Consider the following 13,244-nt stretch of genomic DNA (forward strand, 5'->3'; position numbering starts at 1 on the left):
CCTTCCTTCCTTCCTTCCTTCCTTCCTTCCTTCCTTTCCTTCCTTCCCTCCCTGAGGTATCAATGGGGAAGTAGCACAGTCCACTGTGAGGACCAGAGGGTGACAGGAAAGAGTCAGCCATGTCTAGGCAGAGAGTTTGTTGTGTCTGAGGCCCTAGGGAATGAGTGTGTGTGAGAGAATGGCTATGTTTGTGGCCAGGCTGGGAATTTGGAGCTGGCAAAGGCTGATGGGGAGGTAGGGGGTGCATGTGGCTGGAGAGGTTCCCAGCAGTTACAGTGGGAGTGAGTCACCACCCCCCAGCAGATGGTTACCTGAGCTGCTGGCCTGGCTGCGCCTCAGCCACCTGAGTGGGCCACTTGGTTGAGAGCCACACCTCCGCTCTGTGTGGCTCCTGTCTATCCTAGCTATCCCCTCAGGGTCTGCTTCTCTTCTGGATCCTCTGAGTTTCCTAAAAAGGCAGCCTCCTGGGCAGACTGGGGAGGAAGGAGCAGAAGGCTGTGTTTATCCCCTAGAGGAGGCCTGCCAGAGCCTCCATCCACAGCCTTGGCCTTGGTGCTGTTCAGCACGGGGACTGCTTCTAGAGGCAGCTGCCTAACATCTGGGCCAGACTGATCTCATTTAGCAAATGAAACATTCTCTGGGGCCTGGGGAGGGTGAGCCCTTCTTCTCCACCCCCACAGGTGCCCCTCCCCTCTGGGCTACACTGGAGGCTCAAGTGTGGCGTGGCGTGGCGTGGCTTCCTACTTCTCATCTGTCATATCTCCTGCCTTTGGTCACCATCATGATTTTGTTAAGCTTCCTTTCTGAGGAAGTTGTAATTCTGCAACAATGCCAGGAGAAGGAGTGGGATGTAGAGGGTGTCTTGTTTGGATTGGCTGACCTGAGGCTGGCCGACTGGAACAGAGGGGAGCAGAGAGAGCCCCCTGAAGAAGACCTAGAGGTACTCAAAGGGTGTTCCCCTCCTCCCCTCCCTTTCAACCTAAAGTTAATGTGGAGATAGTCAAGTGAGTCTTGAGGAAAGAGAGACTCCCCCAGAGTCTGTCCTTTAGGGGGTGTCCAGTCCTGTCCCATTCTCCTCTGCCATTTTTTACCCATCTGGGTCTTATAGGGACAAGTTGAGCTGAGTCCTGACCAGCCAAAGCCCCTCCTTAGGCCGTATGAACAGATTCCACGTGGCTAGATGCAAATGTGGAATATTTATCGGTCACTATGGTGAAATCTTTGCCCTCTGGGGCAGACTGAGTGGCCAGAGGGAGAGAGGCTGGGAAGGACGGCCTATTGATGGGGTGGAGTCAGGAAACAGGGGGCAGCTAGGCCCAAAGGAAACTCAGGAAGGGAGGTAGGAAGCCCTCAGAATGGACTATAGAGAATGACAACATCTACCATTGCTAAGTAAGTGAGAAGGAGGAGGGATGGGCCGGGGAGTCGGATGTGGTACAGAATGTGTCAGGCAGGGAGGAACCCTGGACTATAACTAGAACATGGCTGTTATCTTTTTCCTGAGGAAGCGGGACTTCCCTTGCACAGGGCAAGCTTAACTATTGAAAGTGTTCGATCTTGACTTAGAACGACCACAGGTGGGGCTGGGTCGCTGCTCAGCCCTCTGCCTCCCCTGTCTTGACTGTTCCAGGCGGTGCTGATGCTGGCAAGTGCCTCTGAAAACAACTGGTTGGGCTCAGCTTCTGGTCCTTGAAGGACAGCAGCTCTTGGGTGTGTATAGTAAGCACTTGGCTGGGTAAGAGGAAAACAGAGCCAGTGTGCATGAGTGGGGTGTTTTGGGCCCATCTGCATAGGGTGTGTTCTTAGAGAGATAGATACGTGGTTAGATAACGTGGGTTTGGGTAATGTGCTATCTCTGGTCTGTGCAGCTAGCAAAGACACCAGCTTCACACCAGGGCTAGTAGACCTTGTATTCTTGGCTTAAGTGGTATCATACTGGAGTCTAGAACTTTCTGAAGTCATATGGTAATTTAAAAAGCCTGAAGTGTTTGTTAAATATAAAGGCTCCCAGGATGGACCCTGAACCTATGGCATCAGAACAGATTGTTATGGTAGGAAGGGGGATAGATAGCATTGCTACTGGTGGAGGCTGCGACAGGACAGGGAGGGTGGAGGTAGAATTGGGGTTGCCATATAAATACAGAGAACTCAATCCGATTGGATTAAATTGCAAGTCATTTTTCCATCTTGGTATGCTTTGAATATTTTCTAAGTTTAGCAACCTTAAGGCAGGACGAAACGCTAGGAATTGATACACAGCTTGAGCACATGTTGGAAGGTAGACCAGCTGAAAACCTGACATCCAAGAACGAAAGAGGAAGAATGCAGTTTGGGGCTAGCAAGTGGAAGACTCCAGTAGAACTTCCTTCCCTGTATCTGTAGGGAAAGAAAGGCTCAGGACACTAATTACAGTTTGTGTGTATGTGTGTGTGTGTGTGTGTGTGTGTGTGTGTGTGTGTGTGTGTATGAGACGGGAGAGGGGGGGAGGGAGATTATCAGGGTTTCATGATCATGTCTGTAGTTTCTTTATATTTATCTATCTATCTATCTATCTATCTATCTATCTATCTATCTATCTATCTATTTATTTATTTATCCGAGACAGGGTTTCTCCGTGTAGCTTTGCGCCTTTCCTGGAACTCACTTGGTAGCCCAGGCTGGCCTCGAACTCACAGAGATCCGCCTGGCTCTGCCTCCCGAGTGCTGGGATTAAAGGCGTGCGCCACCACCACCCGGCTCTTTATATTTATTTTTAACATGGAGCATTGATGTCTACCTTGAGTTTGTCCCCAAATACACACACACACACACACACACACACACACACACACACACACACATATATCTATCTATCTATCTATCTATCTATCTATCTATCTATCTATCTATCTATGTATCTATCTATCTATGGTGTGGTAGTTTGAAAGAAAATGGCCCCAAAGGAAGGAAGTGGCACTAGTAGGAAGTGTGGCCTTGTTGGAGGAAGTGTGTCATTGTGGAGGCAGACATTGAGGTCTCATATAATGCTCAAGCCACTCCCAGTGAGACAGTTTACTTCCCGTTGCAAGCAAAATATAGGATTCTCAGCTACTTCTCCAGCACCATGTCTGCCTCTTTGCCACCATGTCCCGGCATGATGATAATGGGCTAAACGTCTGAAACTGTAAGCTGCCACCCCAGTGAAATGTTTTCCTTTATAAAAGTTGCCGTGGTCATAGCATCCCTTCACAGCAATAGAAACCCCAAGTAAGACAGCAGGATCTGGCCATATAACTCAGTTGGTAGAGTGCTTGCATTACACGCATGAAGCCCTGGGCTCCACCCAACACTTGATAGCCTGGGTATAGTGGCTACATGCCTGTAGTCTTGCTCCTCAGGAGGCAGAGGTAGAAGGATCAAGGTGAAGGTAGAAGTTCAGGGCTAGGCTAGGGAGATGGATAAGAGCACTTGCTGTGAAAGCAAGAGGATGTGAGTTCAAATCCCCAGCACCCTCTTAAAGCTGGGCATGGCCATGCCTGTAATTCCAGTGTTGGGGAGCAGAGACAAGTAGATCCCAGGAGCTTGCTGGTAAGCCACTCTAGCCAAAGCAGTCAACTTTAGATTCACTGAGAGACCTTATATATATTTAAAAAAAAAAAAAAAAAAAAAAAAAAAAGGTGGCTGGCTGTGGTGGCGCACGCCTTTCATCCCAGCACTGGTGAAACAGAAGTAGACAGATCTCTGTGTGTTCGAGGCCAGCCTGGTCTACAGAGCGAGATCCAGGGCAGCCAGGGCTACAGTGGTGAACCCCGTTTTCAAAAAAGAAAAAAAAGTGGAGAAGGATAGAGGAAGACATCCAACATCTTCCTCTGACTTCCTCATGTGTGTGCACAGACACACCTACACATACATGTGTATGTGCATAACACACACAGAGGCACACACGCATGCACAATATAAAAAGTTCAAGGTAATTTTTGCCTATATTGAAGTTCAAAGCTAGCTTGGGCTAAGTGAAATCCTGCCTCAAAAAACAAACAAACAAACAAACAAACAAACAAACAAACAGAAAAACCCCAAACGAATAACCCAGTGATAAGAGTGTGTGTGTCCCTCACGGTCGTAACCAACAAAGCATGAATCCTAACAGCTGTGTACTAAATGCCTTCTTCTCCTTTGTCTCCTTCCATGCTTCTCTGTGTTCAGGTAATTTTTTTACCCTTACTGAGTGAGCCAATCAGACAGCAGTGTCTGAGTGGGGCTGGGGAGATAGCCCTGTGCTAGAGCCTGGCACACGCAAGTCCACCCCTAGTGCCGAGAAAAAGAAAACCTCGAGGGTGTGTTTTCCCCTGCCTTCCTCCAAGGAGCGAGGGCACAGTAACCGTGGTAGTTACATCCGGTCTGCAGGAAAGCGGCTGCTGTTACTTACCCGGGACCCCCAGAGGATCTGAGCTTGTTTGACTCACACTAAGACTTCGTGTTATGAAATCATCTCACAGTCTTATTTTAGCCCTGCCCAACCCTGTGAGACAGATATCACAGCGACTATTATTCATGCTGTACTTTTCCCAAACAGGATTAAGGGGGACTGGTCCTAATAACATGCATGTGTCACTGTCTCAGGAAGGGGAGGTAATCCACCAGCTCCCAGAGCTCAGGTCCCGGAGCCTCCCACCTCTGTGGGTGATCTCTTCCCGCCAGGGGGCGGGGCTTGACTCTTTTGTGTAACGTCCGGTTTTGGTGGGAACTAGAACATTAACATCAACCCCCTTTCTAGTTTTCTTTGAGTGACCGGGAGATATCCCCTCTTCCGTCTGTGCCTGGGGTGGGAATGTGGCCAAGGGTGTTGAGGACATTGCCTTGGTGTCTTCCCAGGGCAGTTGGCTCTCAGGAAGAGCTGGGCCAAGGAACCTGTTATGTTTCTGACCTCTGAGGTCAGCAATCGCCAAGGGAGGGAGCTGGCCTGGTCTTATTTTTCAGGTTTTTTTTTTTTTCAGTATTTATTTTTATTTTTCTAAGGAAATTCATAGGAAGCATAAAGACTGCCAGCACGTGTGAGCATTCAGTTCTGCTTATTAAGACTGTGAGGTTAGAAAGCAGGAATGAGGAAAGCCCTCAGAAGCGCCCTCTCCCCCTGCAGAGCCTGAGGATGGTGGTGGCTCCCCCCCCCCCCCCCCCCCCCCAAGTTCCCTGGTTTCCCTTCCTGGTTCCCTCCTCCAGCCTCTGTCTTGTTCTGGAAAGGCTCAGCTCCTCTGGCATCTTGGTGATCTCATCATTGCCTTTTTGGGAAGGTTTTCTCTGAAGTCTGTGAAGTCTGTGGGCAGTTAGAATCAGAGAAAGATTTGTGTGTGTGTGTAGTGTGTATGTGTGTGTGTTGTGTATGTGTGTGAGTGTAGTTATGTGTGTGTGGTATATGTGTATGTGTGGTGTATGTGTGTGTGTGGTGTACGTGTGTGTGGTTATGTATGTGTGTATGTATGTGTGTGTGGTTATGTGTGTGTGTGTATGTGTGTGTGTGGTTATGTGTGTGTGTGGTGTGTGTGTGTATGTGTGTGTGGTGTGTGTGTATGTGTGTGTGTGGTGTGTGTGAGTATATTTGTGTGTGTGGTGTATGTGTGTGAGTATATTTGTGTGTGTGGTGTATCTGTGTGTGTATATGTGTATGTGTGGTGTATGTGTGTGTGTATATGTGTGTGTGTGTGTGGTGTATGTGTACGTGTGGTGTATGTGTGTGTGTGGTGTATGTGTGTGTGTGGTGTATGTGTGTGTGTGGTATATGTGTGTGTGTGTATGTGTGTGTGGTGTATGTGTGTGTGTATATGTGTGTGTGTGTATGTGTGTGTGTATATGTGTGTGTGTGGTATATGTGTGTGTGTGGTATATGTGTGTGTGTGGTATATGTGTGTGTGTATATGTGTGAGTGTGGTGTATGTGTGTGTGTGGTGTATGTGTGTACTTGTGATGTTACTTGTGCCACCATCTACACGGGGCAGGTCTTCAACTCCTCGAAGAGGAGGCTTTTGTGCTTTAGATTGTGCGGGTGTCTTTGTGGGTCAATCCCTCTGCAGATGTCCTGGTGACCAGGTTCTGCACAGCTGGACAGAAGGACATTGTCCATCTCTTCCCACACTTCTCACATCTCTATCTTGTATCTGGTTCTCGGAATGCCTGGGGCATTTTCTGCTGTGGCTCCTCCCAGGACCGTTCCTCCCAACCAGCTTTTCTACTTTTTATTACCTTCTCTCCAGAATGCAATAAAAGTTACTTTATGAGGCAGAAACCCAAGCGGCATCTTAGTTGTGTCCCTCCCACGCTCTCTAACTCCAAGTCACTTAACTTCTTTGAGCCTCAAACTTCTCACTCCCGAAGTTGAGTTCTTCACTTGTGAAGCCTCCTACCTGTAGGTTCCACACTTGTGGAATAATAATTAGTAGTTCCAGCCTTCCCAAGCTGTTGGCATTGCATGACTCCTGTGAGGTGCAGGCCCCAGGCCTGCATGCAGCAAGTGCTCAGTAAATGTTAATAACTGTTCTGGGATATGGATACTTTTTTTTTGTGGGAGTGGGACATGTTGGAAGGAGGTTCTTAGGAAAGGCTGAAGACCTAGACATCGGAAAACAGGTCCAGGTAGGGGTGTGCCAGCTTTCAGATCAGTCTCCTCAACCTGGCAAGCGACAGTTAGACATGTGCTCTGGTTAAGTACGCTTAGTGTCAGAGTACGGACAGCTAGACATGCGCTCACGCAGTTCTGGTTAAGTATGCTTAGTGTCGGGGTACAACAGAACTGAAGGCATTGTGTTCCCTTACCCCACTTATCGAACAAATCAGAGTGACTTCTGTGGGATCACACAGCTAGCTGGTGGTGACCTAGCTCCGGGGCCTGTTTTCTGGTTCCAGTGTCCTTCCAAGAACATTGCATTCTTTTTTTTTTTTTTTGGTTTTTCGAGACAGGGTTTCTCTGTGTAGCTTTTTGCACCTTTCCTGGAACTCACTTGGTAGCCCAGGCTGGCCTCGAACTCACAGAAATCCGCCTGGCTCGAAAATTGCATTCTTGCATGTGAGCACACCGAGTCCCGAAGGCTGAGGGACATGTGTCAGTGTGGTTTTTGTCCAGCGCGAAGGAGGAAAGCGACAGACTAGGTTCTGGCCAGCGGCCTGTCCTCACGGTGTTTTTCCCAGCTTGTGGAAGTAGCTCATCCAGGAACTACTTATCAACACCTCATATTGGTAGCTCGTGCTTATTGAGCACACACTGTATACATACATGGTCTTATTTAGCCTGGGACGACATCCCTGTGATGGAGGATTCTTCTTATTGTTAGTTCTTTTTAAACTAATTTTTTTATTGTGGTAGAATACATATAACAGAATTTACCATCTTGACCTTTGTGTGTGTGTGTGTGTGTGTGTGTGTGTGTGTGTGTGTGTGTATACATATGGAGATCTATTTTGTGTGTCTTTCTCTCTCTCTCCACTTTATATCTTGAGACTCAGGGTCTCTCCCTGAACCTGGAGCTCACCCATATAGTTAACCAAACTGGTGAGCAAGCCCCAGGGATCCTCTTGTCTCTGCCTCTCTAGCACTGGGTTTGCAGGCACATGTCACCAGACCCATTTTTCCCCCTGAGACAGGGTTTCTTTGTGTAGCTTTGGAGCCTGTCCTGGATCTCACTCTGTAGCCCAGGCTGGCCTCAAACTCACAGAGATCTGCCTGCCTCTGCCTCTTGAGTGCTGGGACAAAAGATGTGTGCTACCATCGCCCGGCCCATTTTTTTTTTAACATGGGTGCTGAGCTCAGGTTCTCATACTTGTGCGGCAAGTATGCACCATTTTCTGACTGAACCATTGCCCCAGCATTCATGTTATTATTTTTCCATCTTAACCATTTTTAGTATACAGTTGAGTGACATTAAATCTGTTTATAATGTGAAACCCTCACCATCATCCATCCCCATAACTAATTTCACTATGCTAAACTAAAACTCTGGGCCTATTAAACAACTCTTCCTTCCTCCTTCTCCCTGGCCCCTAGTAGCCATCATTTCCCCTTCTGTCTCTGTGGTTTCGATTGCTATTTGTAGCTAAGGAAGACTTTTACGCGTCACGTTAAGGCTGAAGGAACTGGGCTTGGAGAGCCGTGTGTCATGCTCTGGTGCCCAGTCAGTGGCGACACGGAGGGTCGGTCCGCTAGCTGGTTCCTGTGCTCTTATTCTTTGTCCTCACCGTCTTCCCCTCTGTCACCTTTGTCATGGGTACAGAGGGGAGACAGGAAGCACAGACCTTAGAAAGCAGCCAGTAGCCAACACAACAGTTTTAAATGGTTTTAACCTTGACCTACGGGAAGAAACACCTCAAAAATTATTACTCATTATGTATGCTAGATCCCATCCTCCAGTAAATAAAAGTTTCCCCAAATAACATCGAAACTTCTATTTACATACTTGGGTATTTTCTATTCCATTCAATTGTGTTTTACTTAGTAAACCTGATTTTGAGACTCAGAAACTAATTTCAATGCACCCTCTTCCCTGCTGTCAGCCGTGAACAGGCCCTGACTCAGCCTGTTCACCCTTCCTGCATGTGTCCCTAGGGATTATCCTAGGAAGGACCACAGCAGTTTTACGATAAATTAGCCCCAAAGGGCTGGGTAAGCTCTAAGCCATTGGGAGGTGACATGTCATGCAAGGTGGGGGTGGGGAAGGGGCACATAGCCATGCTGGCTCTGATGTCAGGGTAGCTCTGATGTTGGGCTCCTGTCTACACAGGCTCTGCCTCAGGGCTCACCCCGCTGTAACCTGAAGGAGAACCTGCTGAAGGACAACTGTGCTCCAGAGTCCATTGAGTTCCCAGTCAGTGAGGCCAAGATCCTGGAGGATAGACCACTCAGCAACAAGGCCTCTGGAGACAGCACCCAGATCACTCAAGTCAGCCCCCAGAGGATTGCCCTTCGACTACGGCCAGGTAGGCATGGGGCTCATCCCGGGGAGAGACCTGGTGCAAGTGGGCAAGGGACGTCAATAGAGGTCTGAACAGGAACTCTTGGTGGGGAGGGGCAGCACAGAATAGAGAGAGGAGAATGGTGTGTGTGTGTGTGTGTGTGTGTGTGTGTGTGTGTGTGTGTTGTGGGCAAGGGAATGGAAGAAGATAAGAGGTATCAGGATTTGCGTCAGAAGAGTGTGAATCCCAGCTCCACCATGTTCCTAGTTATTTGGCTGGTTACTAGTTACTTAACTCTTCTGCACTGCTCCTTCCTGATGTGTGTTACCTAGTTTATAGCTTTGTGTGGAGGTGCAAATGAGAGAGAGGATGAGAAAGCAATTTGTAAGCCTGTTTTTCACAGGGGATAGTGACTATTTAGGAGCAGACAAAGTAGGAACAGAGGAGGGTGGAGTATTAGGCTAAGAGTGAGCTTTTCAATGCTTGACCTGGCTGAATCGGTGAGAGTTTGAGAGAGCCCTACTATGTACAAGGCATCTATGGGATTTGGAGAAACGCAGCAGGGTGCTATTTATTTACTTTTGAGACGGGACCTCTGTGTAGCCTGGAATTCACTGTACAGCCCAGACTGGCCTTGACTTTGCAGGAATCTCCCTGCTTCTGCCTCATGCATGCTGGGATTACAGGCATGTGCTACCACAGCCAGCACCATTTCTGTCCTTCACAGAGTCTGAACTGTAGCAGCTGCCCAAGAGTTGTATGACTTGGGACAGTAGACCCTGGGGACTCAGAGGGTCACACACGGGAGTTTATAGATGGTGGGAAATCACAGAATAGAAAAGAAGAAGTTCAAGAGACTGCAAGAGGAATGGAGATGTAAGGCAGGAGTGGGGTGGGATGGGGGAGACGAGCAAAGCTTCCAAGCTTAATTTGATCAGTTATTTATCCCCTACAAATACTTATGTATTTATTCCTAGGACTAGAGAAAAACTAACATCCTTCTGCCTTCCAGATGATTCGAAGATTTTTTCACTTCAAGTGCGGCAGGTGGAGGATTACCCTGTAGACATCTACTACTTGATGGACCTGTCCTTCTCCATGAAGGATGATCTGTCGAGCATCCAGACCTTGGGTACCAAGTTGGCTTCCCAGATGCGCAGGATTACTAGCAACTTTCGGATTGGCTTTGGGGCCTTTGTGGACAAGCCTGTATCGCCATACATGTACATCTCCCCACCAGAGGCTCTCAAAAACCCCTGTTACAGGTAAGTCCTTTCTCCTCAAGCCAGTGAAGCCCCCTTCCCTTTGTCTCAGGCTGGTCCAAGTCCTGGTTGCCATTTTTAAATCCAGGGTTTTTTTTTCTTTAAACATTTAGTATTTTTATTTCTATGTATATGTATGTGTTTGTGTTATGCGTGCAGGTGATTGTGGAGGCCAGAGGAGAGGCTTAGATCCCTTGGGGCTACAGTGGCTGTGAGCTGCCTGACATTGGTGGTAGCAACCAAACTCTGGACTTCTGGAAGAGCATCAAATGCTTTAACCACTGGGCCACTTCTCTAGCCCCTCTAAGGTTGTTTTGTTGACTGTGTGATGCCAAACCACATTGTTTTCAACTTGTTCTCTGCCTGGCAGATGGGCCCGCTGTCTGGAATATTATGCCAGTAGGCTCAAGGCTGCGAGGGGTCTTATACAGAAATGTCATCAGCTTATTGGCTTTGTCACACATGAGCAGAGGGAAAGAGGAAAGTGAGGGGGCGGGGATGAGGTCAAAAGCAGAGAGAAGTCTGGGTGAGTAAAAATGTAATTGTGATTCCAGAAGAGTGTCATTATTCTAGTCATCAAGAGCACAAATTTTGCAAAGTTAAAATGCAAGAAAATTAAATCACTTAATTGAATTCTTTAACAGTATATAAAAGGCTAAGTTCTTCCTCTCTCTATTTGCCTGCTTTATAAGAATATATATGTATATATATTTTAAATTTTATTGTTTCATGTGTATCAATGTTTGCCTGCATCGTACATGTCTGTGTACCATGTGTGTGCCTGGTGTCATCAGAGACCAGAAGAGGGTGTTGGATCCCCTGGAGCTGGAGTTATAGATGGTTCTAAGCCACCATGTGGGTGCCAGAAATTAAATGTGAGTCCTCTGGAAGATCAGCCAGTGCTCCCCCCCCCCCCCCGAGACAGGGTTTCTTTGTGTAGCCTTGGCTGTCCTGGAATTCACTCTGTAAACCAGGCTGGCTTTGAACTCAGAGATCCGCCTGCCTCTGCCTTCCAAGTGCTGAGATTAAAGGCGTGCACCACCACTGCCTGGCCAGCCAGTGCTCTTCACCACTCAGCCATCTCTCCAGCTCTAACACCTTTTTCTTTGAGACAGAGATTTTTGCTATGTAGCCTAGGCTAGCCTCAACCTCCCGAGTGCTGTATTACAGACATGATCCAACCCATCTTAGCTCTGGGTTGGAGGAGCTCTGGGAATTGAACTTAGGGTCTCATGTTTGCTAGGCAGGCGTCCTGTCTGTCACCGAACAGCGTCTCCAGCCCCGAGCCTCTGTTTGGCTTCTGTATTAGTTACTTCTCTTGCTGTTGTGACCAAATACTTGGTGGAGGCAACTTAAGGGGGAAAGGTTTATTTTGGTTTATGGCTCAGAGGGTGTAATCCATCATGACAGGTAAGGCATGAAGTCTAAAGTGGCTTGGTCCGTGTGGCAGCTACTTGCTACCTGCTACTAGGGCTGGAAGTGGAGCTGGCTTGGGACAATCCAAACGAAACAAGCCCTGCCCATATAACCCTATTTATGCCAGCTAGGCTCTGTGTTACAAAGATGCTACAGCCTCCCCAAAACTGTGCCACCACCTGGGACCAAGTGTTCAAACACACAAACCTATGGTGCCATCTCATAGTCAAACCATAGCCGTTGACTGTTGAATGGCTTACTTGATGAAGACTGTAAATCTATGTACGGCAGTGATTTAAAATTATGATTACTGGGGCTGGGGAGATGGCCTAGTAGTTAGGAATACTTCCTGCTCTTCCAGAGGTCCTGACAGAGTCCAATTCCCAGTACCCAAGTCGGGCAGCTCTTAACCCAAGCTTGTAGCTCCAACTTTAGGGGATCTGATGCTGTCTAATGGCCTCCGTGGACACCTGCACAGCTCATTCTGCCTGTCTGTTCTCTCTCTCCCTCTCCCCCCTCATATTCTTTCTCTCTCTCTTTCCCCCATAATTAAAAATAAAGCATATTAAAATGATGATTGCAGGACTGACAAGGCATGGGTTTACATTTTAACTTAAAAAGAAAATTCTACAGTACAGTTTTTGGACGTCTGTCTGGGTTGTATGTTCCTCCAGAAGACATACCCGGGGACAGCATGTTCTATAAATTTACTGGACACCTGCTTTATTGCTGCAGTAAAAAAGCGTTGATGATTCAGCCACGATAGTGCGAGCCTGCCTCTCATACAGTTGCTTTTCTTGGGCTCACAATAGCTCTCGTGAGATAAGCACTATTATGCCTCCATATGTAAAGCTACCACTGAGCTACCCCTCCAGCCCCTTGCCTTGGTTTGGTGTATGTGTTAATTACTTTTCTTGTTGCTGTGACAAAATGCTTGATGGAATGCAGGTTGGGAGAGGCCGTCAGAGAGCCTATGCTTGGTAAACGGGGAGCTGGGGTTTAATCTGCCCTGTCTGGTTTCATCTCGGCCTTTCTTGCCCTTTCGCTATCCGGAGGTATGGTGGTGGTGCCACAGGTAGTTTGAAGGGTTTAGAGTCTAGAGTGTCTCAGTAATTGTGATTCTGTGGGACTGTGTGGTAGAGCATGTGTCTGGCATGCACGAGGTTTTGGGTTCGATACCCAGCGTTGCAAAAAAAAAAAAAGAGAAAAATCAGTATGATATGGACCTGGTCTGGGCACACCACTGTTTGTCCCTCTCTCTTTACCTGACCATCGTACCACATTTCCACCACAGCTTCTGTTACGGTGACCTCTCATTTCCCCCCAGTATGAAGGTTTCATGTTTGCCGATGTTTGGCTACAAACACGTGCTGACGCTGACTGACCAGGTGACCCGCTTCAATGAGGAAGTGAAGAAACAGAGTGTGTCACGTAACCGAGATGCCCCAGAGGGCGGCTTTGACGCCATCATGCAGGCTACAGTCTGTGATGTGAGTTTGGAGGGCAAGGGGTGCCAGGTGTAGCTGGTATAAATTAAAATGGGGAAGGAAACAGTTCGGGTGGGGATTTCCGGTGTGATGGGAGATAGGAACCAAGCGGGACTTTGTACATAGTGAGTAATAAATTGCTCCCGCTACACGCTGCTCTCTC

The 13,244-nt window shown here is 47.9% G+C and overlaps 1 protein-coding gene across 1 annotated transcript in view; it reads left to right on the forward strand.

Moving 5' to 3' along the window:
- The window catches only part of Itgb3 (integrin subunit beta 3), a 59,965-nt gene that overhangs the window by 18,482 nt on the left and 28,239 nt on the right, over positions 1-13,244 (forward strand). The window contains exons 3-5 of the mRNA XM_059270739.1: positions 8,745-8,940; positions 9,929-10,181; positions 12,922-13,084. Coding sequence (XP_059126722.1) covers positions 8,745-8,940; positions 9,929-10,181; positions 12,922-13,084 — 612 coding nt within the window. The remainder of the gene's footprint in view (positions 1-8,744; positions 8,941-9,928; positions 10,182-12,921; positions 13,085-13,244) is intronic.

This window comes from Peromyscus eremicus, chromosome 8a, assembly GCF_949786415.1.
Source record: "Peromyscus eremicus chromosome 8a, PerEre_H2_v1, whole genome shotgun sequence".
NCBI lineage: Eukaryota > Metazoa > Chordata > Mammalia > Rodentia > Cricetidae > Peromyscus > Peromyscus eremicus.